We start from the raw sequence: 27338 nt of genomic DNA, 5'->3' as shown, positions 1-27338 counted from the left end.
CGCGCATGCTCCCTGACCTGACCAAGGTCTCAGTGAAACCCGCAAGAGTGAAAATCCACTTCTCCACATTTTGGAGGTGACCTAGAAGAGGCAGGAAAACACTCGCTCCACGAAGGAGGAAGCGGCCTAACGGTAACTGGGAGCCGGCTGGAGAAAGCTTCTCACAAAACCCGGAAACCCTGCCGGATCCACTCCGCCGGCGTCCGTGCGACTCCACAGACATGCGCAGTAGCCTCCCCGGCGACCGCGGCGGCGGTGGCTGCGTTTTGGAGCCGGAAGGTTCGGCCGCTTTAGGCCAGCGGCCCGACGCATCGTGGGCCATGTCGGCGCAGGGTGACTGTGAGTTCCTGGTGCAGCGAGCCCGGGAACTGGTGCAGCAGGACTTGTGGGCAGCCAAGGCTTGGCTGATCACGGCCCGCAGCCTTTATCCCGCCGACTTTAACATCCAGGTGAGGTCAGGCCGTGCGTGCGCCGCCTGAGTGGAGGTGTGAGCACCTAGCTGTCCCTGGCTGCCTGGGGTCGGCCGCCTCCTGCCCGCCCTGTCCTCTTTTTTCCCGTTTCTCTTTACCCCACCCCCCAACCCCGCGCCCCGCACCCTCCTCCCACACCTTTCGCAAGCCTTCTCCCCGCAAGGCCAGCACCTGGAGACCCAGCGGACTCCGCTCAAGGTCAGGTTTGGTAGGAGGCTTGGGATGTGTTATTCAGCTGTGGCCCCGACTACACATCAAGCGCCACTAAGAAAGGCCACTCGCTCTTTCATTCATCATGATGGCAGCCATTTGTTCAGCGCCTGCAAGTTTTGACACATTACTCCACTAATCCCTGGAACCGAGGGGTTGTAAGTGAGCCCCACGGTCACAACCTTAAGCCAGGTGGCCTTGTCCCACCAGATAATGCTTTACTTTCTGGTCTTCCATCCTTCAGCGAGTGTTGCGGGGTGAGAGTGTGCTCAGTGAAGGCCAATTAGCGATGTGGGTGGCGAGCTTCCAGCGGCCCCAAGGGAGGTTGTGACCCGCGGGTCTGATCTGTGTTGTAGTATGAGATGTACACCATCGAACGGAATGCAGAGCGGACAGCCACTGCTGGGAGACTGCTGTACGACATGTGAGTGGAGACTCTGGACTTAACTTTTACAACACTGGATCTCTCCTGAAGTTTTATTTCTGTCCATGGAAGTGGGCGTTGGGGGAAGAGCTTCAAGTTCATCTACCTCCCTGGTGCCTAAAGTTTACTTAGTCCTGAGTCTAGTCCTTCATTAATTGCTGACATGTCTTCTGCAGAGAAGTCTTTTTCATATGTTTCTTGTTAAAAAAAAAAGTTCCATCCAATAATTTATTTTCTTTTAGAAATAATACATGTTCTTCACAAAAGTTCAAGCAATACTGCAGTGTAGAGAATAAAAATGAAAATCCCTTCCAAACTCAACCAGAGTTAAGTTTTCTGCATACAGTTTAGTCCTCACTTAATGTGGTAGATAGGTTCTTGGAAACTATGACTTTAAGTGAGACAGTTAAAAGGAAAACAATTTTATCATAGGCTAATTGATATAAACAAGAGTTAAATTCCTAGGCTATTTCTGGTCACAAAAACATCACCAAACTTCTAAATAAAGACCTTAAATACTTCTAATAGTAAACATGGAAATAAATGTCAGCTATATATGCATTTAAGAAAGATTAATAAAAACAAGTAAATAATTATTTCCCAACCCATTTATTACCGTTCAGTGTCCCTGGTGGCTGGAACCTGTCTGAGCAGCTCAGGGCTCAAGGCAGGAACCCACCCCTGGACCTGCTGTCTTTCAAATGCACGGCACACTCATTCACACCCCCACTCAGACTGGGGCAATTGAGACTTGCCCGTTTATCTCATGTGCACATCTTTGAGATATGGGAGCAAACCAGAGTGCCCAGAGATAAGCTACCCAGACATAGGGAGAATATGCAAACTCCACACAGACTCAGTGGCCCTGGCCAGGAATCAATTATTTTTTCTCATCAACATTGTAATGAAATGACATTACATGAAGACCTGCTATATGGATACATGTATACACAATACATGTAAATAGGTTTTAGGGGGAAAGGGGGTTAACAAAAGCGAGATCATACTATTATTCTGTAGCTTGTTTTTTTCACCCACCATAGTGGACCCCTTTCCTTGTCGGTAGGTAGAGATCTACATCATTCTTTTTCATATTTGCATAGCATTTCATAACCTCTCTTATTGACGGTCTTTTAGGTAGTTTCCAATTGTTTAAAATTATATTCAAAGTGTCAGTAAGTAATTTTGCACCCATATTTTGGTGTTTTTCTGTAGAATAGATTCTAAGACAGATTTTCATAGTTAAGGGGTATGCACATTTTAAATGTGATACACCATCAAATTACTCTCCAAAAATACTATTCCAATTAAAATCTCCACTAATGGTGTATGATTGCCTATTTTCTCACATCTTTGCCAACAATGGATATTATTTTTTAATTTTTAGATTTTAATTTTTACCAGTGTGATAGGAGAAAATGATATCTTGCTATTTGTTTTTAATTGTGTTTATTGTATTAGTAATAAAATTGGTTATCTTTTCAAATGTTTTCTTTGGCTATTTGTGTTTTTTCTGTGACTTGCATTTGCTCACTTTCTTTGGGTAGTTTTTTTCCTTGTTGATATTTAGTAGTGCTTTAGTATGATGATTACTTGTCTTTTCACTTATAAAAACCTCTAAAGACTTTTGTGCGTACCCTCATTTTTATTAATTAGTTTTTATTTTTATATGTTTATATTTATTTGTTTTGGCACATTATTTAGAATAAAGAAAAGTGTGTTTTTATCCAAGTTCTAATATTCTTTCTTTTTTGGATACTTTATAAAATCTGACAGTTAAATTTAATGCATTCATTTTAAAACTAGGTTTGTGAATTTCCCAGATCAACCCGTGGTGTGGAGAGAAATCAGCATTATTACATCAGCATTAAGGAACGATTCGCAGGATAAGCAAACTCAATTTCTAAGAAGTAAGAATGGAATGATAACATAATGGCGTATAAATTACCATTTCTGGACTACCAAGTTAAATAGTCACATCTGTATATAGGTACCCATATGTATGTTTTTATTCTTGGCAACCGAAGTCTGTACAAATGATGTCACTTGCTCCCTTGAGTATTTGCTTAGGATCCTGTAAGCTTACTCAAAGGATGTGGATTTATCAGTTAACCCAGGGAACTGAATATATTTTTAACAGGTTTTACAGTATGCAAGAGAAACTTTTAATAATTTATGACCTTTCTTTAAAACTTTACTCTGTGTTGGTTGCTATAGCCAATCAAGATTTTGAATGTTGGATGAAAAAGAAGGTAGACAGTTTAGGTCATTTCAACTTAAATAAGTGCATGTTCTTTATCTCAGCCAGCAAAAAGAACTGTGTGATCCTTCACATATATAATTCCTGTATTCTGGGTCCAATAAGACCTCCAAATGTTTTACAATCATTCCCAAACATCTTGTGCCTAGTACTATCTGATCCAAAAGCCTTCCAAGTTGTAGGTGAAACCCAGCTTACTGTTCTTTATATGAAAATGCCTTTGCTTCAGTATTTTTCTGAAAGAAACTTTTTAAAATTAAATGTGTTGTGCACAGGTTTATTTGAAACTCTTCCTGGTCGGGTCCAGTGCGAAATGTTACTAAAGGTTACAGAACAATGCTTTAACACATTGGAAAGATCAGAAATGTTGCTTCTACTTTTGAGACGCTTCCCTGAAACAGTGGTGCAACATGGGGTAAGATTTGATCCTTTCCTTTTTCTTAAGAGAAAATAAAATTGATAAATGCATCAACATGGTTAGGAGTTTCGTGTGTGTAATTAAAAAACAAAATCAGAAGAATACTGGATAAGATTGAATTTAAATCAAGGAATCCTTGTCAGTAAAGCTAAAAGGATGTCACTGTTATCAGACTTTATAAATTTCCAGTAGTTTTCTTATCAGAAAGGAAGCAGTCACCAAGCTTTGGCATTTGTATGTATTTGCAATCTGTAAAGTACAGTAAAGTTTTTTTAAAAAATAATCTTATTTCATTGTATTCAGTATGAATTTAAATGAGAGCCATAGTTTATGATCTTAACAGACGTGTTTTTCATGTGCTCTTGCCCTTCGAACACTATTTTCCCTCTATTCCTGCCCTTATACCTATAATAATTATTGAGTGCACTGACAAGCATTGGGAAGTATTAGGAATCTCCTTCTATTCTCTCCAGACCCCTTGAGGTAGATTGTATTTATTTTACAGATGAGGAAACTGAGTCTTGAATATGTTAGGAACTTCCTATAGACAGTAAGTGGGAAAGTTGAGATTCAAAATGTTAACCCTTCCTTACCTCTTTCTAGCTTCTGGTGGTCACTGGCAATCTTTGTCATCCTTGGCCTGCAGCTGTATCATTCCAGTTTCTACCTCCATTATCACATGGCCTTCCCTGTGTGTCTGTGTTCCGGTGTCTTTACATGACCTTCTTGTAAGGACACCAGTCATTGGATTTAGGTTCCACCCTAATCCAATATGACCTCATTTTAACTAATTGCATCTACAAAGAGCTTACTTTTATATAAGATAAAATCTGTATAAAGTCACATTCTGGGGTTCTGGGTAGACATGAATTTTGGGGGGACACTATTTAATCCTGATCGCTCCCTGGTCATTACTTTGACTTTAAACTTTCTGTATTATATAATCTTCCACATTGTTACACCCCTAACCTTGTGCATCCCATTGGTCACAAGGAAGGTACTCATACATCTTGGTGGATTTTGATAAGCTGACTTCCTACTATGCTAGAGGATCTGGAAAAGTGGCCTGTTCTGTCCAGCCCAGGCTGTGTAACTGGCTACTCCAGACAACTCTTGAAAGTGATACATTTTGTCTGCAAAATACGTCTTAATGTAGAGCATAAAATTAGTTTCCACATTTCTTAGAAAATCTCTATATCTCTATTATCATTCTAACGCTAGTTCCAGTGCTTCCTTTAAGTTTCTTGCACATTTTGTTAGCATTTTAATTTTACTAGTTCCAAAGAAAATAACCTAGACAAAGTGTTCTGTGGTCAGGTGAACTTGGGGTTTCTTTCTGGGCTGTGTTGCTGATGGACTCTTGTTTTCTAGTCTTTAAAATGAGAATATTTGTTTCTCAGGGAAGTTTGAATATAAAAACTATATGGTAAATTAAAATATACCCCATGTCTTCATGTAATTCTGACATCTTAAACTGTAACACATTTAAATGATGAACTGTATTTTGAAACAGGTTGGTCTTGGGGAGGCACTATTAGAGGCCGAAACTATTGAAGAACAAGAATCTCCTGTTAACTGCTTTAGAAAATTATTTGGTAAGAAAAACTGTATTTTGTATTAATTTCTTATGGTAAGTGGAATATGCTAGGTTAAGTAACATTTCAGGGATCAGGTTATTTATGGAAAACAAAGGAACTTTTCGTATTATAGAATTTAAGTCCTTGTTTATTTTTTCAGTCCAGAAAGCATTTTAAACAACTTCTAATTTTATATTATGTATTATTTGATACCTTTCAAACTATATCTGTAACTATATATAGTGAGAAGTGTAATAATAAACAGACATCTGTTTATTACTACCCCATGTAAGAACTAGACCTTTACCCATTTTGTAGAATCTGCCTATTTCCTCACTGACTGCACCCACTGGTATCCCTTCTGCACTGCAATTTTCAAATAAATGTGTCATAAGGGTTTTTTCCCCACTATGTATTTTAGGTACTACATTAAGTGAACTCTAAAGTGAATTTTGTTTTTGCCAGAACCCTGGGGTAGATAGGTGACTTAATTGTTTTTTTCTTTTTTTCCCCTCTTCAACAGTTTGTGATGTCCTTCCTCTAATAATTAACAACCATGATGTTCGATTGCCTGCCAATTTGTTATATAAGTACTTGAACAAAGCAGCTGAATTTTATATCAATTATGTTACTAGGTCTACCCAAATAGAGAATCAGCATCAAGGTAAATGGGAATATCCTACAATTTTGTTTAGACAAACTTTAGTAAATTTGCAAAGTCAGATTATTCTTCTATAATCTTTCTGATTATACCAGTTTGATAGTGTTTCTAAAAGACAGTTTCTAGAAAAAAAATACTACAGTTAAGAGATAAGACTTTTCTGGAACCAATTTTACTCCTTGATTGAAACAGTCAACTTGCTAACTAACTGTAACGTAGTACACTGAGCTACATATATGCACCACAGCTCAAAAGTCACTTCCTACTCTACCAAGTGTGAGTCCTTGAACAAAACATATAACATGTTGAGATTCTATATTTTTCCCTTTAAATGGTGAATCAGACCTTTATTTTTCCTCTGTCAAATACCACATAAAGAGAAAATAGTAATGTTAATTGTAGGCTCATTTTTTCTCACATTTTAGGTGCTCAAGAAACATCTGATTTACTGTCGCCTAGCAAACGTAGTTCTCAGAAGTACATAATAGACGGGCTGACTGAAAAATCATCCCAGATTGTAGACCCTTGGGAGAGGTTGTTTAAGATTTTGAATGTTGTTGGAATGAGATGTGAGTGGCAAATGGATAAAGGAAGACGGTAAAAAAATTGTTCATTTCTAGAACTACCTAGCAAATCTTTTGATAGCATAATCTCAGAATACTAAAAAACAAAACACTTTTTAAAAATCATCTGATGTATAGATACAGTCCTCTTTGGGAAAATTCTGTAACATTCAGTATTTATGCAAAATAGGGTGATTTTTCACTTTACTGAAAGATTTCCAGTGGAAGTATGAACCCGTATGGTGATGTTGAGTTTGAAGTACTCCTTGAAGTTCAGAGAGAAGCTACTTGGCATGTTTGTGTCATGAAATCTTGGTCTGATCACTGCTCTAATTCAGAAGGGGAATTTATATCCATATGCAGATGATAAAGAATACATGCCTAGACCTATATTTAGTAAATATAATGGTCTATTGGGGCATTTCTCTAGAACATTTGCCAAAAAGCCCAGAAGAATTAAATAAGTTTTCCCATCCTTCATCTTTCAGAAGCTATGGTGATATTTTGCATAGAATGAAGGATCTCTGCAGATACATGAACAACTTTGATAATGAAGCTCATGCAAAATATAAAAACCAAGTGGTTTATTCCACTATGTTGGTCTTCTTTAAGAATGCATTCCAGTATGTCAACAGCATACAGCCATCTCTCTTCCAAGGTTAGTTTAAGAATTCAAGAGTGTCCCAAAATACTGGCCGTCACAGGGTTGTATTTTATTATGTTTTTGAGTGTTGGTATTTATGTAAGTACATTTTCATTAAAAATTTCTTTTCCAAAGGATATAGTGGTACTATGAAATGAAATACAAATATTGAATGCCTCTATTTTGAAAAAGCAGCAGATGCAGCAAAGTATTGAAGTAGGTTTCACAAAGACTTTGCGATAGACTTTTTAAAAATAATGTATGTGCATGTAAATTCTAGAAAATGTGAAAAATAGAAAAACAAGAGGGTGAAATCTGTCATAATCCTTTCAGTATGACAAAGCTCCCATTTTTTTATGTTGCCTTGTAGTCTTTCGTGTATTTAGATTTGTTTAGAATGTGTAACCCTAAGGTTACGCGTACTTTGTATGTGTAACTTTGTAGCCTTACCTTTTTTGGTAATTTTAAGATTTCGTGATCATTTTAAAAAATTCGTAGGTACATGGGAACAGATACAAAAAAGGAACTTTCACTTGTAATCCACCACTGAGGAAGAACCTCTACCAACTTGGCGTATATCTATACAGTCTTTTTTTCTATACATGTGTACTTGTTTGTCTACCTAATTGGAGTCACACTGAACATATTTTTTAATGATTTATATTTTCACTTGATAGTCGAGTAAACTTTCACCTGCTACTAAGTATTATTTTTCCTTGCTGTACTGTTAAGTGTTGGTGTTTTCCCCCATCTGTAGGTCCCAATGCCCCAAGCCAAATTCCAATGGTTCTTCTTGAGGATATATCAAACGTGTATGGTGATGTAGAAATTGATCGTAATAAACACATACATAAAAAGAGGAAACTAGCTGAGGGAAGAGAAAAGACCATGGTAATTCTTTCTGATATAATTAATAACATTATATGTTTATGGTTTGCTAGAAATGGATCTTTGTAGAAAATGGCTTTGGAGCTAAATTGATAAAGCTTAAGTGTTTTAATTGTAAAATACAATTATTGTATGAATCAGTGGTTCTCAACTAGAGGTGATTTTGCCTTTGGGGAGATAATGAAAAGGTTTTATGAAAGAGGTCAGATCAACCTTCAAGGACGTATAGGGTTTTGTCATTTGGAATTGAGTAGATTATTGTCAAGAGGGGACAGTTTACAAAGATGCAAGAGGCTAGAGAATGTGACGAACCCCCAGTCGTCTTGTCTGGCCAGGCAGCAGGTCTGTGCAGAACACTGATTTCCATAATTTTTTTTAAAGCAGGGGAATCCTTTCTTTCTGCAAAATCTTTAGTGGAAGTCCAATGGTTAAGTGGAGACATAAAGAGCCAGGTAGTAAATATTTCAGGCTTTACAAATCATAGGGTCTCTTACAACTACTTAGCTCTGCTGTTATAATACAAAAATACCCATAGACAATGGGAAATAAGTAACTTGGTCCTGTTCCAACAAAACTTTATATACAAAACAGCTTGGCCTGCAGGTCACATGGACAGGGGTGGTCCACACTCTTCCCATCACATCTGAGGTCCTTTCTCTAAACCGACCTGGTTTGGAGGCAGGAGTGCCTTCCAGCAAACACAGCATTTATTTCAGTATATCTTATTAGATTGTCAACATGTGGCAAGGAACAGGACCCCGATGAAATAGGATACGTGATGGATAGGTTTTGACTGTGAGAGCGATTGGGGTATACGTCATTAGGATAAGAATATGCAGCTAAATCGAGTGGGGCAGGGGAGGGTCCCCAACATTAAGAATAGCAGGAGGATTCTAAGCCCGAAAACTATGGGAGAAAGGCGAATAGTGGGAGGGAGGTGCCTGTTTTTTCTGAGATTAGATTGAAGAATGGCACTTATAGCTAAAATATTTATACATATTTTAAAATAATATTAGTGGGGTAAAAATCTGCAGAGAGAATTTAATTTGGGTCATTGAATTAATACAACTGACCTGGGTAGAATAAAAGATTCGAGAATTTCTCAGCAAAATAAAATTAAGTGGAGCTCTTAGCCTTTACTGTTTTGTTTTGTTTTTTTTTTTTGCCAAAATGGCCATACCCAGTGGCACTTAAAATAGTGGCCTTTCTCTGAGGCTCTCTCTTTTCTTTGGCTTTATATTACTTGAGATGAACGGGTAGGTATCTTTGTTGTAACGTACAGAGGGCATTAATAGATAAGTGCCAACAAATGTGATTCCTGGCCAGACACCTTGCATTGGAGGAGCAGAGCTAAAGAGAGAGGTGACCACTGGATTAGTTATGTGCAGCCAATGAAAGATAAGTAAAAGTCATTGCTCTAAATTATTTCTTAGGGGACTCAGGCTTTAATTTCATTCCACTACATGACAAACTTATTTAGGAGCAAATTAAGTAATGTTACATATTGGAGGAAAAAAGTAAATGATAAAACAAGTGCTACTTCATTAAGCTATACCTCTGAATGTAAAAATCTAATTTGGGGCTTTTATAACATTGATATGTTTTTAAATTATTGGGAGCTTTAACTCTATAACTATACTCTGACGCCAACATGAACTTAAATTTGTCATCAGAAAAACAAACTTAATTTTAAAAATAGAACTTGAATGTGTGAGAGTGAAAAGATGAAAAACATTAATTTTTAAAGCTAAATTGTTATATTCAAAAAAATTATTATACCCATGATAGTATCCTTTGATGTAAAATCCATATAATAACTAGAATTGGCAGCAATAAACATAGTGTTCTAGTATATAACTATATTGATAACTTTAAATTAATTGTATTCTTCACATTCTCTGAGCAGAGTTCAGATGACGAGGACTGTTCAGCAAAAGGAAGAAATCGTCACATTGTCATCAATAAAGCAGAACTTGCTAACTCGATTGAAGTGTTAGAAAGTTTTAAATTGGCCAAAGAGAGCTGGGAGTTGCTCTATTCCCTAGAATTCCTTGACAAGGGTAAGAACATGCTTGTCATGTTAGTGCTGTTTATTATTTTTAATATAAAATCATGCTAAAAAAAATCATTCAATTTCAAATGTCAAGTCACTTATGGCTAATTAAATTGATAATAACAGTTCACACAATATAATAGAATTCTTTTGAGCAAGATATCTAACCAGTTATTAATATCCAAATAACTATTTACCTCTTACCTTTTACTCCGATGGTATATTATAATCAGAGTTGGGGTGAAGTTTGAGGGAGAGTTTTTGATCTTTTAAAATTTGTATTGCTGGCATTTTTTTTTTCTTGTTGGGTTTGTTTTGTGCTTTTAATTGTTCTGTCCTTGGCTTCGGATCTTCTTTAAGTCACATATGACTAAGAATACAAAAGGTAATGCTATTTTTATCTGCATTAACTCCACTGCTTGAAAAACTCAAAATTCAAATGATACAGAAAGCCTGTTTTCTTTTCTATATAGATATACAACTAGAGAGAGTTTTATCTGTATAATATTTTAAACAATTAAGTATTTCAACATTACTTAGAAATTATTAGCAGTTTGCTAAACGTATTTTTACTCTACTTTGGAATCAAGGCACATACTTTCCTTTTGGCCAGTGAACATTCATCCTTGGCTTGCTTCTGTCATATGCCTGTGCAGAGAGCCCTTAGTCAGATGTGTCATGTCATATTTTTTAAGTAAACATGGCCTCATTCTGTTTCTTGTTGCATCTAAAATTGTGAATGTATATGTGACTTTTGGAGGGGACTTTTCCTTTTGTTCCACTTAATTGACTAAAAAAATGACTAAAACTCTTAGTATCATATATTTATTATTTTAACTGGGTGAAAATAAAACAAGACCTTTTTGGGAAAGCAGAATAATTTAAAAGATAAATGAGATAATATGTGAAAAGCATTTTGAACAGTTCTTGGCCCATGGTACATTTAGTAAATGTCAATACCTATTAAAAATATTGCTTGTGTATTACTGATAAGTATTATGTTCTCACTTTACATTTAATTGTAATTCTAGACCATTGTTTTAGAAGTCGAAGTATGAAGTTACTGTCTATTTTATAGTAATTTTTTTCTCTGACTGTTGTTCTCTCTTCCTGGGTTTATTAGTTTTGTTTTCTGCTGTGTTACATATTTTTGGTAAATTTGCTTTGAATTCTCACTCAGAATTTACAAGAATTTGTTTGGCATGGAAGACGGATACTTGGCTTTGGTTAAGAATCTTCCTCACTGATATGATCATTTATCAGGTAGAGTATGTATATTTTAAGTACCTGTGTCAGTACATGCAAGATGTGCATGTCCCTTTGTGGATTATTAGTAAATGCTCTGAAGACAGATGTTCTGTCTTCAGCAGCAGAGTGATTATAGTCCAGTTTCATCTCAGAATAACTCCAAAATGACAAGGCTGTATTTTCTGTTACTTTTGGTATATCTAGTCCTACTTCTTTGTAAAGGTAGGATTTTTACTCTTCAATAAATGATGAATACTTCTCATCCCCACCCTCTCTACTCTGGTAGTCTCTCTGCCTTGCTCTGCTCTTCTTGAGCTCCTTATGCCCAGAGTGGAGAGAGCAGATAATTCACCTTAGGGATGGAGAGCTTCTAGCCTCTGTTATTGAAATGGACCTGTTGCTGCTTCCATCCTTCATAAAGGAGAAGAGGTATTAGTGATAAAATATTTATGAAGAAATGGTATATCCAAAATGTACTTTATCCACGGGCTTTTGGGATTTTGTTTAGTCATGAGAATTAAGACCAGGGAGACTTTTGCTAAGTTTCCTTTTTCTCCTCGGATGATTGAGCAGAGGTACCTTATTTGTAGTTACTTTCTAGTTGGTCAGTTAACTCTGGAGATTTTTCTTTGACGGCAGTATTTTTCCCTCCTTGCTGTTATGTCTTTCTAAGGGTCAATATAAAAAGGCAATAGCCAGCCTGCATCATTTAGCAGCTCTCCAGGGAACACTCCCTCAGCCACAGATCACTGGACAGGGAACCTTGGAGCATCAGAGGGCGCTCATCCAGCTAGCAACTTGCCACTTTGCTCTCGGAGAATACAGAGTGAGTACTGCACGCCTTGCACAGGACCCTCAGGTGCTTTCTCTACCCTGGGGCTTTCTCTTATTTCCTAGAGTGGCTTTTTAATTTGGTGCATGTTTACCTGAAATTTGGTCTTTCTGCATAGATTTATTATCTAATCTGCCGGAAAATCACCATGATTTTGTTTTGCTTAATTTTCTCTTTATTATAGCTTACCTGGTGCTTTTCATATTTTCTGTTTATTATTCCACTTTGTTGGAGGAGGATCTTTTTTTTATGTATATACTTTCTTGCCTGGAATTCCTTTAGAGTGGACTCAGTCCTGTTGTGCTTAGACAAAAGGGGCTTTACTGCATGGGAAGTGAGGATTTACATTAGTTTATCCAAACCTCGGATTCTCTCTTTCATGGTGATGACACCTCAGAGAGGTGTTGCCGGAGATGATGTGTAAAGGAGTCTGTTTTCTCTAATTGTGAAGCCCCTCCTGCCACAGGGTAGGAACACTGTTCTTTACCTTTGAATCTCTCACCCATTGCAGTAGTTTGCACAGCTTCGATACTTGATAAATGTTTGAATTCAATTAAAATGATAAGTCATTCTTTATATATATAGGTGCTATATAAATTCAAGGCCACAACCTAACATACAAACTCTGATTCTCATCTGTCTATATGTTGATTACTTTGTGATTAAAATCCCTAAATTAAGTTTTTTAACTTGAGCTTTGAAACATGATTTATAATGTGCCATGAATTTTAGAAAGAAACAATTAGAGAGCATGTAGAGTATATGCATTAAAAGTAGAATATGCTTTTCTACCAACATTTATGTAATTATTAGGTACTTAATTCAAAGTTTTGATTAATTCCTTGTAAGAACTTAAGGGAACTCATGTGTAGCCACACAGATATACATATATCATGTAGAATTAGACAGCTATACAGGGCACTGCTGTTCTGCATTGTAGTAGGAAATATGAAATAGACTGGTAGATTTCATTAAGTTCGGCAAACTCATTCTCTTTGAGGGCTTTAGTTACACCTCTGAGCTAGTCACTGTTAGGCCTACATCTTTGGTTTCTAACTTATCTGATTCCTCATTCTCTAACTGCCTGTCTTTTTTTCAGACTGAACGTGTGTCCAAATCTGAGTTTCATTAGTTTTCTGGCCCTTCGGTGTGAAATAGTCAAATCATGGTTGATGCTTAACTCTTGCTAATCTTGTTGATTCCTCCAGTATGATAATAATATCTTTGATATAGTGTCTTTTATTTACATTGCCACCACCCTAATCCATGGCTTTTAACTGAGTTTTTTGCCCGTAACCTTTTTTCCATCACTATAAATTATGGGCATTGCTTTCTAAAATATTGCTATCATCATTCCACTTAATTGAAAGATTGACTTTCTGAGTCCCCAGAGTTGAATTTTGGGCTACGTGGAGAGTAAAGCAGCATGTGGGGAATATGGGATCCCTCCTTTAGCGAACCTATCACTTGAGTGCAGTGCCCTGTATAGCTGTCTAATTCTACATGATATATGTATATCTGTGTGGCTAAACATGTGTTCTCTTAAGTTCTTGGAAGGAATTAGTCAAATATTAAGTGGTATCCCTCAGACATGTACACGACAGGCATTCAGGGAAGAATGTTTTCACCAGGGTTCATGTAGTCGAGAAAAGATTTATAGAAAAGGTTAGCTGGAGGTGGGCATTGAAGGATGGCAGCGTAGGACCCTGGAGGACAAGTTCTGGCCCTACCACATACTATCACTGTGACCTGGGGCAAGTTATCTCACCAGGACTATCTAACTCAAGTTCAAGTTCTTAACTACCAAGTTGTCATCTACTTCAAGTTCTTAATTACCAAACTGCCAATCACTCAAAGCTAGAGCTTCACAACCTGGTGGCTGTAATGGGGAGGAGTTCTAGATGTGCCAAGGTACTAACCCCCTCAGGCCCCAAGGCAGCTGTTGTCAGCTCTAGACAGCCTTACAAATATTATTTTCTGTATGTGCCAAGACATGAAAAAAAGTGGAGAAGCATGGCTTTAAGATTCCACTTCCTCATCTATAAAATGGAGATAAGAAGGTTGTGCCTAAAATATAGAAAATGCTTTCTAGGTGGACTCTGATTGTTATTATTAGAATCTGAATAGGTAGAAGGTAGACTGAAGGTAAGCGGTGATGCCTTACTCTCTGTGGCCCAAGACCAGCCTGCTCAGTGTGGCACTGCAGGCTTTCTGTCATCCATCAGCGCCGCATCTGTCCAGTTTTTGAAATCTGTAATTTCAAAACCACACTCTCCTTCCCCTCAGATAACTACCTGAACTGATACACAGCCCTTTTTCGCATCTTTTTCTCCTACTTTGAAAACCCTTTTTTCTCTTTTCCATATTCCAAATCCTTCCCTCTCTTTAATCCTTAAATCAAGATAAGGCTGGTTTAGCCTGTGTGTATTTTTAGTTTGTTTTAAATTATGTTCTATATCATACTATTTAGTGTTCTACTATATGTCTTATTTTGTTGTTTTTCTATTCGATGAATTAGTAAACTAGTTTTGAGACAAGGACATACTTACTTTGGATGCCATTGTGCTATTTAACATCTTAGTAGTTTAATTAATCCTTGTTTACTTTTTAAGTTTTGTCTTTTTTACACAGAGAATGAGTTATTGTTCCCTCAAAGTGCTACTACATAGATTTAATCTTACTGTTACTTTTTTGTATATACACTGTTGAGCAAACAGTAATCAAATAAGGAATCCTGAGGCATTCCTACAGTCCTATATGTGCACATGTTGCCCAGTTGCACGAAAGTGTGATGTTGAAGTTTCAGAAAACTTCAGATTAGTTTCTTTTGTCTTATCTTCTTTAGATGACGTGTGAAAAAGTCCTTGATTTGATGTGCTACATGGTACTTCCCATTCAAGATGGAGGCAAATCACAGGAAGAACCCTCAAAAATAAAGCCCAAATTTAGAAAAGGTACAGTGAAAAGTTTTATTTTTATTTTGTAAAAATAGCTTTAGGACCCAAGACCGGGAAATTTTTTTAAATTCCTGATAACCTAATACTGTGTGGTCTGCAGGGCTTGACAAATTGTATAAAAAGTTAATCTCTGTCCAGCTTTTTCTTGGCTCTGATTTCATAAGGAGCTGTAAACCTGTCTTTTCTCCCAAGTTCTCTAAATTTCTTGAGTTCGTTATCTCTACAATTATGAACCCCTTTACCCATTTTACCAATTCTAAGAAAACCTGTAGGTGCTTAGTTAAGTATCTCATAGCATATCCATCTTGGGCTATTTTGAGCTTCACTCAAGTTTCACATTTCTTGAAAACTATGTAAATTTAGTTGTAATGCTTATGTGAGAAAGGAAGAAAGTCTCACTAGCACTGATCTAAATTTCCACCATGAAAGTTGGAAAAGATAAACAACTTAAACCCAATGAAAGTAGAAGATAGGAAATACTAATGATATGAGCAGAAATCAATGAAATAGAGAAAATTAATAAAGCCGAAAGTTGTTTTTCTGAAAAAAAAATTATAAAATTGATAAACTCCTAACAAGATTGATCAGGAAGAAAGTGAACACTAATTACCAGTATCAGGAATGAAAGAGGGAATGTCACTACAGATCCTACTGATATCAAAAGGACATTAAGAAAATAAGTTTTGAATAACTTTATGGCAATACGTTCAACAATTTAGATGAAATGGAAAAATTCCTTGAAAAACACAACTCACCAAAATGGATGAAAATGAAATAGAAAATCTAAATATTCCAATATCTTCAAAGAAATTAAATTTGTTATCAAAAGCCTTCCCAAAAAGAAAACTCCAGGTTCATATGGCCTTACTGGTGAATTCTATCAAGCATTTGGAAAGAAATAACACCAATGCTCTACACATTGAGAAAATAGAGGAAGAGGGATCACTTTCCAATTCAGTTTTTAAGGCCCCCGTAACTCTGATAGCAAAACCAAATGAGCATTACAAAAAAAAAAAAAGAACAATAAAGGCCAGTATCCATCATGGACATAGATTCCAAAATCTTTGACAAAATACTAGCAAATCGAATATAGCAGTATATAAGAAGGATAATACATGTGACAAAGTATGTACCAGGAATGTGAAGGTCATTTAACATCCAAAAATCAATCTCTGCAATTTATCACATTAGCGCATTAAAGGAGAAAATTCATATGATTGTCTTAATAGATGCAGTCAGAATTCAATTATGTTTATGTTTATCAGTTTTGACTTTAAAAATCTTAGCAAACAAAATGTGCTCACTTTCGCAGCACATATACTAAAGAAATCTTAGCAAACTAGAAATAGAAGGAAACTTCCTCATCATCATACTTAACTATGAAATATTGAATGATTTCCCCAAGAACAATACAACAATACAAAGATGTCTGCTCTCACCACTTCAGTTCAGTATACTGGATAGTCTAGCCAATACGGTCAGCAAGAAAAACAACAAGTGTGAAAAATACTGCCTTTATTCACAGCCACATATTTGGCTACATAGAAAAGGCAAAGGAATCTCCAAATAGAATAACATTAAGAAACATAAAATATTTATGGATAAATTTAATGAAAAATGTGCAAAATCATGTTCGTCAATCAGAAGACTCTAATTCTCTCCAAATGTGTCTATTGATTCAGTGCAATCCCGGTCAAAATCCCAGCAGCCTTTTTTATTTTTATTTTTATTTTTATTTTTGGTAGAAATTGACATGGCTGATTCTAAAATTTATATTGAAATACAATCTAAAATAGTCAAACAGTTTTGGAAAAAATGAACAAAATTGGGCAACTTACAGTACCTGGTAGCAAGACAATGTAAAGCAATAGTTATTAAGACAACACTGTCACAAGAATGAAGAATCTAGAAATAGACCCACACAAATATGGTCAAATAATTTTCAGTGAAGGTACCAAAGTAATTCAATAGAGAAAGTAAAGCCTTTCCAATAAATGATGCTAGAACAAATGGATTTTCATGTGGACAGAAAAAGGAGCCTCAACTCCTTACTTTATTCACAAAAAAAATGAATTTGAGATGGAGAATAGACTAAATGGAAAAGTTAACATGATAACATTATTTAGAAGAAAATATCTTTGCAGCTGATGGTAGATTTCTTAGGACACTAGAAATTTCTAGAAGAAGAAAGCATGACAGTTTAGTAATTATTAAAGCTCCTTAAGGTACTTGGCAGTTCAATCTACTATTTTGTTTACTTTGTATATGTTTGAAATTTTCTAAAATAAAAGGTTTTTAAAAAAAGATATAGCCTAGACCCCTTTGAAAATTAAGTCTCTCTGTGGAGTAGAAATAGACCAATTCACTAAGAGTTGACCTGGCAGACACTGAGACTTACTTTCAAGCTATAGTAATTAAGATAGTTACCACTGGCAGAGAGATTGACCAGTGGAACAAAACAGAATCAAGAAACAGATGACATTACATACAATTCAATGGGGGAAGAATGAATTTATCCAGTAAGTGGTACTGGGACAGTTGATTATCCAAGTGTAAAAACAACAACAATGAAAATGAGGTTCATCTTTCATACTACACAAAAGTCCTTTAAATTTTAATATTCAAACATAAAAACTAAAACTTTTAAACTTCTAGAAGAAAAATATTTGTGCGTTCTAGGTAGAGAAGGATTTAGGCTACAAGAGCACACACCATAAAGGAAAAGATAAAGTCTTGGTTTGCAAACCATCACCTAAAGTTATTTCTACAAATGTAAAAGAAAATATTTATAAATGTTTAGTTCAGCATTGTTTAAATAGTAAAAAATTGGAAATCTCAATGTCCACCATAAAAGAATAGGTAAATCAGTTGTGGCATATGTAAATAACAGAATACTATATAACATTGAAAATTGGAGAAGGGGGCTAATGGGTGATAGAAGCCAAAAGGTACAAACTTCCAGTTATAAAATAAGTCCTGGGGATGGAATGTACAGCATAGTGACTATAGCTAATAATATTGTAGCACATACGTGAAGGTTGCTAAGAGAGTAGATCTTAAGTTCTTATCATAGAAGAAAAAATTCTACAACTACATATGGCAACAGATGTTGACTAGCCTTATTGTGATCATTTTGCAATATATGCAAATATCAAATCATATCATACACCTGAAACTTATACCTCAATTTAAAAAAATCAGAGATCTAGAACTACAGGTATTAGTATCAAAAATACAATTTGCTGAAGGATACATATGATGTGAATACAAATTTCTGTGTTAAAAGTGTACAGCATGCATACGAATGGTAACCACTATATTACCACTATATTCAGAGCAATGGTTACCTATAGGAAGGGGAAAAGAGAATGGGATCAGAAAAGGTACACAGGAAACTTCAACTGAATTTGTGATACTTTATATTAAAATCTTTAAAAATCAAAGCAAAATTTTAACATTTTTTAAAGCTGAGTGGTAAACACTGGAGTTTGTAATGTTGTCTCTATCATTGTCTATATATTTGAAATATGTTCCAATAAAGAGTATTTAAGCAAGTTAGGAAAGAAGATTGATAAACGAATTCCAAAGACTGTTCAAAAACCACTTTCACCTCCATTAAATATAATGTGGCTTAACTAAATAAGAAATTATATGATATTGCTTATTTTTTTTTTAGGAAAGCATTTTAAACATTTGCTTTTCAAAGCTCTTTTCTTTGATGATAACAGGCATATTGTGGACTTTTGTTAGGTTCAGATCTGAAGCTCCTGCCTTGTACCAGCAAAGCTATCATGCCATACTGCCTGCATCTGATGTTAGCTTGTTTTAAGGTAAGCTTAAAGTTGGTTAGTGTGAATGTTCATTAAGCATGAAAGAAATTTAACTTGGAATATTGTTCTGATGATCTGGAATGACTTGAATTGAGAGCCCTGAGAACAAAGGTTAGTTTAGTCCTTTGAAAGTCCAGGTTGGTGTAGTGAGGAAAGCACATGGGTAGAAATTAACAGATATTTATTAAATATTGGCAAAGATGATTAGGAAGCGATCCCATCCTTGAGAAGTTTACAAATAATAGTGAGACAGATATGCAAATAATCTTACCTATGGTAGTGTTCAGTAAATCTTTTATGAATTAATATATAATACATTAACTGCAGAAAGGAATACAAATGTTGTTGGGTTCATAGAGAGATGGTGAGTTTATTATCATAAAGATAAAGTAGGTAAAAGTAAGTAGGTAAAAGTGTTTTTCGGCATAAGGGTGAACATCAGCTAAGGCCCAAGAGATTTGGGAAAGGTTAAGGGCTATTGAAAGCACGCCAGACTATTCTTTCAACAGGTACTATGGAGCCTTAGAGTAGACAGGCTTATGAGCGAGATAACAGCAATACTGGGTCTCCACTTTAGAGCAGTAATTCCAAACTTGACTCATCTTCAGAATCACTTGGGGGCAACAGAAACAATGTAAAAGGTGTGATTTTAGGCATATCTGCTCATTTAGAACAAAAAGGCCTTTGACGGTTTCTCCAGTTCATCTCCTTCCCAGTCCTTTCTCTCCTAGGTAGCTTCTTGCCCACCATCCACCCTCATTGTCCTCTTAAAAGAAATCCCCAGATTCTTCCGTTATGCAGACCACTCAGCTTTCTCTCAGCCTTATTCCTAAATTCAAAGCTTCAGGCCCACAATCCATGTCCAGGTCCCACCAAGATGCTCATGCACACACACTGCCTGCGACTATTTTCACAGCACAGCAGGAGCCAGGGCTCCTCAAGCCAGGACCCACCCCCCTTAGTACATGTTTGTGATGTTCACAAGGCAGGTTTGTTTTCTGCTTTGTTTACGCTAATGACCTTTATCACGCATTTTCATATAACTGCATTTTTAGTGATATTTGGTATATTTTAGATTACTCCGTGATTTCCTTTTCCTTCTGTTTGCATAAATCCTTGTCTTGCAGCTTCGAGCTTTCACGGACAGCAGGGATGACATGGCACTGGGACATGTGATCGTATTGCTTCAGCAAGAGTGGCCGCGAGGAGAGAATCTTTTCTTGAAAGCTGTCAATAAGATTTGCCAACAAGGAAATTTCCAATATGAGAATTTTTTCAATTATGTTACAAGTATCCTTTTTCTTGTTTAAGCATAAGAAATTCTGATTTTTTTGAATGAATGAATGAATGGTACAAAAACGAATGAACCATTCTAGGTAGAAATAATGGTTTTCACTATTGGGGGAAAAAGAGAAGTAACGGGGAATTAAAAATGAGACAGTGGCCATTGGTCTTGTCAAAGTCATAAAAGGCTTCAAAGAGGTAATGCAGGGAATCAGGAATATCAACCACCCTGCTCCATTTCCTACTTCTAGTGACTTCAGGAAAGTACCCCAGATGCCTGAAGTGATAGCCTACAGGTTCCTACAGTCCCAGAGCGACTGGTTTAGCCGTAGAATATAATAGTTCATTGGCCTTCATCTATCAGAAGAGGGATTCCCGGGGCTTCTCCTGGAGCATTTTAGCCGTTCCCTAGGGCCAGTTGTTGGAGCATTACTCCATGGCTGTCACAGCTGCCAGTGGGCACTCGAGTACCAAAGATGCCACCCAACCCAACAGTTGCTTTTACTGGCAGAGAGTGTCGTATTTCATACTGTTAGTTAGGGAGAGACCACCTTTGCATCCAAGGTTATGCACCAATTTGGTTTTTATACTTTATTGCTTATCTTAGCACATTACTTTTGAGTTTCGAGGAATCTACTACACTTGTCCAAGTGTTCAGAACAATAGTTCTTAACCTTTTGAGGGGATACAGTACCCCACTGCATCTTTCATTTCTTATTAAGAAAATAGAAGATTTTGCTCTTACGATCATATAGAATATTTGATTATCATATATATGAAAAACATTTATCTTTGAGGTAGTTTGGTTGGTGTAAAAATTGTTAGTTTTGGAATCAGGCAGACCTGGGTTTCAGTGCTGACTGTAATTGTTAGTGGGTGGTTAACTCAATCACTACAAGCCTGTTTCCTCATCCAAGAGGCCAAGACACCTTGTTCTTACATGTGGTTGACCTGAATCTGGCCTGCAGATATTGACATGCTGGAGGAATTCGCCTACTTAAGAACTCAGGAAGGTGGGAAAATTCACCTGGAATTACTACCCAATCAAGGAATGCTGATCAAGTAAGCAGACTAGCTCTTGTTCTCTCATGCTAAATACTCTCCTTTTGTGTGCTTGTAGGAAATATTTGAAAATTTTTACACCTTTCAAAAAATTAATAGAAAAGGATCTATACCTAGTCTGTTTTTGAGAGTAGATTTGATTCTGGGTATCTTTTCAAAGACTTGACATTTCCTTAACTACATTTCTGATAAAATGTTGTTTAAATGGGTGTGTTTCTGTCACTTTTGAAACTTTTTCACTAGATAAAAGTCTCATTCGTGATATCTTTTCTAAAAGTTATAGACTACAAATTTCTGATTAAACATAGGTTTTTAATTAAGAAAAGCCAAACTTAATTAAAGTTGTAGTGGATTAGGACAATTCATTAAGAAAAACCACAGACTTTGTTAATAAATTATACTTGGACTTCGGTATTGAATTGAAGCCCGCCTAAGCAGTCCTCATTGCTTACATAGCACAAAGCAAAATAGTTAGATCTGAGCCCTCCAAGAACACACCCGCCCCAAGAAATGATGGTGGGGCGTTTGTTCTCAGGCATGTGCCCCCCACACACACCTCGAGGAAGTTGGTAACCATTTATGATTTTTAAATAGCTCATAAATCTTGCTTCTATCCTTCAATCCTCATTGTAGTTTGGATAATATATCTTCTGTGCTTTAAATGCCACGCGTAGTTTGATTTTCATACTTCCTCCTTTGCGTCCTGCTATTCAGCGTGTCTTAAGTCAGTGTTAGAGTCACTGCAAGAGACTGAACCCTGAGTGAGAAGAAAGTGTTGCTAATGCTGCAGACATTTTCCTTTTTCCCTCAATTGTGAAATGAATGCAGTTTTAGTTGTTGAAAGCCAAAATCCACATCTTGTTCTGTGTTTGTAGAGTCTTAGAAGTGTCGAGAGGAAAGTAAGAGATGTTCATTCTGGATTTCTATAACCTCGGTAATTTGGTGCATAGCAAACATGTCCTATTAATAATAGGCTCTTGTGGAATCTAGTCTAAAGAATGGGAAGATGAAGTAAGGTTCTTGTCCTTCATCTTGTAAATGTTATTAAATATCCTAAACTTAAATTTTTAAAATGTTTTTTTGACAATACAAGACCATTATATATTAGGTCACTTCAGAAGGTGGATCGGACATGCTCATCTTCCCATCTCCATTCACTTCCCTAAGACTGTATGTGAATACAAACTATGGGACAATTGCATGGTTTGAAATATTCTTAATAATGTTTGAGAAAAAAGATGACTTTTTTACATGGAGCCTAGGTAACCCCTTTTGTGTTGTGATTTCTTTTCTAGGTTTTGAGGCTGGATATACAAACACCTTTAATAGCTTTTTAGTTAATTCCCAGTAACATCCATTATACAAATTATCATAATATAGAGAGCCTTAGTAGAACCAACTCCATTTACTTAGGATCAAACCTACCGGTGACTCTCACTTTACTTAGCTAATGCTTAACTGTTTGTGGAAGTGGGAGAGAATGGATTGCCAAAAAATCAACAGTTGAATCTCAAAGTTTATTATATTGGAACATTTCTTGTTTAGCCAGTTTTTATTGAGCTAAACAGTGACATGGGTACATGCAGACATACCTCTAGGAGCAAGAATGAAAGCAAGTGACTGTTGGACATCCAGATAATATCACTGTAAAAGGTCATTCAGGGTAAGGCAATGGTACACAGCATGTACCTCAAGGCTTTGGAGGATAATTCCATGTTCCTGCCTTGGTCAACTGAATCCTTAATTTCTTCTAACTCCCTTGAGAAGACCATTAAGCCTCATAAGTAGCCCACTCTTCCATCACTTTGGAAGCAGGAATAGACATTGTTTCTTAGTGAGTTGACCTTGGAGGAATTTGCCCAGTCTTCACTATGTGAATCTTGAGATTCATTTGAAACCTGCATTTCAAATTACTTATACCTAAACTACAGCAGGAGAAGCAAGCTGAGTAAGCCAGAGCCCTCAAGCTGACTAAAGTATGATTGGAATCTTGAGTAAAACTATATTCCTTTTCCCTGTGGGATGCAAACAAATTCTCTGAAGCCATTGAAGACTTTTTGGGTGGCCCCTGCAGCTGAGTGGCAGAGATGTTGTGAACAGTGTACAGCCCCTCCCATTGGGTGAGGTTGTAAGTCCGTCCTAGTTGTGGCATCTCGGATGCAAGCAGGTACAGTACAAAACTGGGGCACCTGGGCCTACCCGGCAGAAGGGGTAAGCTCTCTGTTCGTTATGTAGACATTTTGCTCTTATATATTTTAAAATAGAGAAAAATTTCTTTGCTGATATTTGCAGTTTCTTACTTCCATTAGATTGGATGAAAATGGAAAATGGTGTCTTGTATATACTCTGAATAGAGTGGATAATAATATTCTATGAGGTGATCACTCAGCTAATATACTAAATCTTTGTTGTTACAGAATTCTGCAAAGCCCCAGATTTTTTCCCCCCGTTTTTCCTTTCCTCAATACTTTTTGAAATTCAAACTCAACCTTTCTTTATCAAAAACATTGCCAACCTCTCTTGTCCTCTTGGAAGGCCCCTTCAATTTGGGGCTTCAATCCTGTCAAGGATGGTTACAGAAAGTCAACAGGTTTATTTCTAGGACTGACATGGGCATGAGAAGAGTGGCGAGTGAAGGAAGCTGGATTTGAAAATGCATCTTCTCAAACGTTAAATCCTCTCCCCACTATCATTCAATTGCATCTCATCGCCCTCTTCTTCAGTGGTTGCTTTTTATGCCAAATCTCAAGTGGGCTGAGTTCGGGGACCAGGAACCAAGATGCCTCTGGTTCGGGGACCAGGAACCAAGATGCCCCAGCAGCAGGTGCAGCGAGAGGTCTCACTAACTTCTTCCCATCCTCCTGACACACAGCTGCAGCCGGGGGCCTGTGGAGGTTAAAGGGTTTCTGTATAGTCTGCTTCCAGTCTTGTGCATTTTCTCTGGAGTGTTGTTTTTGCAGTGCAGGGTGAGTCGGTGTGGGTGTTTGAATGCTGCTGTTTGCTGTTTTTTAAAGGCCTTCTAGCCCTCCCATGGGGTTACTGCAGCAGGAATTCTTACCTGTGCTTCAGCCCAGCATACAGACTGCTGACAGGTACCAAGTGGAAAAACACCTGCTCATAGTGTGCTGTTTTGTCAACATGTTTTACTGCCATGGTTTTCAGCTCTTTGTTCCTCAGTGCTCTTTTTCATGCTTTATTTATTTTTTAATTTGTTCTGCATTCCTTGGCAAACCATCTGGTTGTAATATTGTAACATTTCTTATTTTTTTCCATAAGTTGCCAGTGTTTTTGTGTTCAATTTAAAAATCATTATGGATCTGGAAAAAAAAAATGGAAGTGATATAAAACTGTTAGATTAAGTGCACATTTGATTAGTCATTAAACTGATTCTCTTTTGAGAAAGCATAAGGCATTCAATTATAAATATTTAAGGATGCTAAAGCTTATTTTAAGTAAATTTTTATTCTTGGATTTTCATATTAGTGACCAGTGTTGAGGTTTGGTCTCAACAGGCATTAACATAGTATTTGCCTGCTACTGATACTGTTTTTTCAGACCTTACCTTTCTGAATTGAAAATATTTGGTAGGCCAGAATGTCATGTTTATTAGCTGATTTATCCTGTTCTTAAACCACAAAAGCTAATTCTCTTCATCCAAATTTGCCAGAGGGATAGAGGCTCTGATAGAAATATACTTGAGTTGTGCTGCTTTTTGTATATGGTACAGTACTGTTGAACCATGACCAGCAGGATACATTTTACTATATTTTTACTGGTATTAAGGGGAGAGTTTATTTGCACCATCAGCGCCCTCAAGCATACTGTCAGCAAATACCAGTAACTTTCGGTTGGTCAGTGAGTCAGCTTCAATACGGGGTTGCAGTCTGGGACCCAGAAGGGCAGTTATCTCAGGACAGCATAAAAAGGGTCCACATCTATTCCTAGTGGGACTTGGCCTTGGCCTCACTGACACTGTGTCCTTTTTACCGACCTAGCCAGCCAGCCTTGACTAGAAACGTCCACAAAGAACTCTGTGTTTTCTCCATGGCACGGCTGTTTTACTTCGTAGTTCTTTAAAATGTCCATGGGCATTGTAGAGTGGCGAATAATATCTTTGCTAGTCTATCAAAACTAGGGTGTTTTTTCTTCTGTTGCAACTTTGTGACTTCTATTGTACTTTTTTTATATGATAAATTTTAACGGTTTACAGGTTTTCAAAAACAAACATTTTAGAGTGATTTCAATGGTTTTATTTTGGCCAATACATAACACTCCAGTTTTAAACCCGTTACTGTGTCTGAGGGAAGTGAAACAGCAGGGGCGGGGAAGGGGGGCGGCTTCGATTTGTCTAAATCCACCAAATTACTGAACTAGCAGTTAAAACTCCTTCCCTTTTAAGTGAACCCACTGAATTTTGCTATATTTTTCTTTTCCTTTATTTTGGTGGGATTTCCTTTGTAATCTCTCTCTCTAAAACACAACTTTTAGGGTGTAGTTAGAAACCTTGCTTGTATTCCCACCAACCTCTCCACCAGCGTGAAGGTCTCCTGCGCGCATGGACCAGATCTGGTCTTCAGTTGCCTTTTGCAGGCCATTGACCATTCTCCATCAATTCTGCTTCTCTCTCCCCACCTGTGTCAGACTTGTCCTGGGACCCCAACTCCTCCTGCTTCTTCTCAAGTAGATGTGAGTCCGGCTGGGCTCAATACTTAAGAGCGTGGTCCTGTTCTGGCAGCATGGGGACAGAGACATACTTGAACCACAGTGCTATGCACAATCCCAGAGCCTTTCTGAGTCTTTTCATGGACCACTAGCCCGAGGAGACAGGAACTCATCCTCTGTATGGTGACTGGCTCATTCTGGTTTTTCTCCTCCCTGCTGTACCTCTGAAGGAGGTGACATTTTATAGAACCTTTAGATGTTTAAAATATTTTTTTTATTGAGTGGGAAAGATGTCTCCATAGTTTTAAGTCTTTCTGAGGAGGAATGAGCACTGGATGTTGTTTGGTTAAGGCTTTTCTTTCTTTTTAAAATTTTTTACTTATACCTAAATTTGAGGCAAGCTTTACTCCTACCACAGAAGCACTGACCGGTGGCGATGCCAGTGCTAACCACGGTGTCCATATGTTTCCCTGTCGCTGCCCTCAGGCACCACACGGTCACTCGGGGCATTACCAAGGGCGTGAAGGAGGACTTCCGCCTGGCCATGGAGCGCCAGGTGTCCCGCTGTGCTGAGAACTTGATGGTGGTGCTGCACAGGTTCTGCATCAATGAGAAGATCTTGCTTCTTCAGACTCTGGCCTGACTGGAGACCATTCCACCAGAGACTACTCATAGCCGTGTGATATGGGGGGAAAGACATAAAGTATTGATAAATATTGCTTTGTAATTCTTAAAAAGAAGAAAACCATCTGAGTTCTTACTCTTTGGTTGTTTAAAAGTAGTTCCTAAGAGTCTGAGAAGCTGTTTCTATTTTCGAGTCCTTTGTTTTTTGTAATTTTTGTAAAACAAAAGAAACCTGTTTTATAAATAAAAATGATCCTAAATTTGGAATTTTTAAAATTTTTATTTTAATTATGAGTTTCTGAACAAGGATGAACTTTACTTTAAAAAGACATTATTCTTTTCATGATCTCAAGATTTGATCTTCCATAGTTAGGCTTTGGTTAAATGTATGTATCAACATGATATCTAGACCTTTTCATTTGAGAAGTTGTAATACCAAAACCCTTTATGTCAAAATGAACTTGAGTGAACTTGCGCTGAAGGAGCATGGGGGCGGGGGTAAGGGTGGAGGGTGTCTGCCAAACAGCCCAGGGAGGGTAATGATGGAAGGGGAGGCGCTTTCCTGCCCAGGCCGAGGATGGCTTCCCGTGGTGTCTGCCTAGGGGCTGGCAGCCTGACTGCCTGGATTCCACCCCCGGCTCTGTGCGGCCCTTCACTTGCCATGCACCAGGG

The 27338-nt window shown here is 37.2% G+C and overlaps 1 protein-coding gene across 7 annotated transcripts; it reads left to right on the top strand.

Moving 5' to 3' along the window:
* Positions 1-222: 222 nt before the first annotated feature.
* INTS10 (integrator complex subunit 10) lies at positions 223-26933 on the top strand. 7 transcript variants are annotated; one of them, XM_016127433.2, is made up of 18 exons: positions 223-449; positions 1037-1104; positions 2911-3014; positions 3640-3779; positions 5296-5377; positions 5883-6023; positions 6446-6617; positions 7072-7241; positions 7984-8117; positions 10021-10174; positions 11348-11430; positions 12089-12241; positions 15093-15201; positions 18955-19034; positions 20162-20324; positions 21287-21380; positions 24395-24472; positions 26529-26933. In XM_016127433.2, the coding sequence occupies exons 1-18, from the start codon at positions 321-323 to the stop codon at positions 26683-26685; spliced, it is 2211 nt and encodes a 736-aa protein (XP_015982919.2). In that variant the 5' UTR covers positions 223-320; the 3' UTR covers positions 26686-26933. The 7 variants fall into 7 exon arrangements, with proteins under 7 accessions (XP_015982919.2, XP_015982920.2, XP_015982918.2 ...); XM_016127434.2 differs by lacking the exon at positions 24395-24472 and having other exon boundaries at positions 26529-26929; XM_016127432.2 differs by lacking the exon at positions 26529-26933 and having other exon boundaries at positions 228-449; positions 24395-24785.
* Positions 26934-27338: the final 405 nt, after the last annotated feature.

The sequence above is a fragment of the Rousettus aegyptiacus genome, unplaced genomic scaffold, assembly GCF_014176215.1.
Source record: "Rousettus aegyptiacus isolate mRouAeg1 unplaced genomic scaffold, mRouAeg1.p scaffold_m13_p_11, whole genome shotgun sequence".
Classification (NCBI taxonomy): domain Eukaryota; kingdom Metazoa; phylum Chordata; class Mammalia; order Chiroptera; family Pteropodidae; genus Rousettus; species Rousettus aegyptiacus.
This window is presented reverse-complemented; position numbering and strand designations above follow the sequence as displayed.

Bases quoted from the DNA above. Each gene is read 5' to 3' on its own strand.
- INTS10 (XM_016127432.2), top strand. From the start codon at position 321: ATGTCGGCGCAGGGTGACTGTGAGTTCCTGGTGCAGCGAGCCCGGGAA. The intron at 7,242-7,983 runs GTTAGTTTAAGA...CCCCATCTGTAG, and splicing joins ACAGCCATCTCTCTTCCAAG to GTCCCAATGCCCCAAGCCAA. The intron at 20,325-21,286 runs GTATCCTTTTTC...TCTGGCCTGCAG, and splicing joins TTTTTTCAATTATGTTACAA to ATATTGACATGCTGGAGGAA.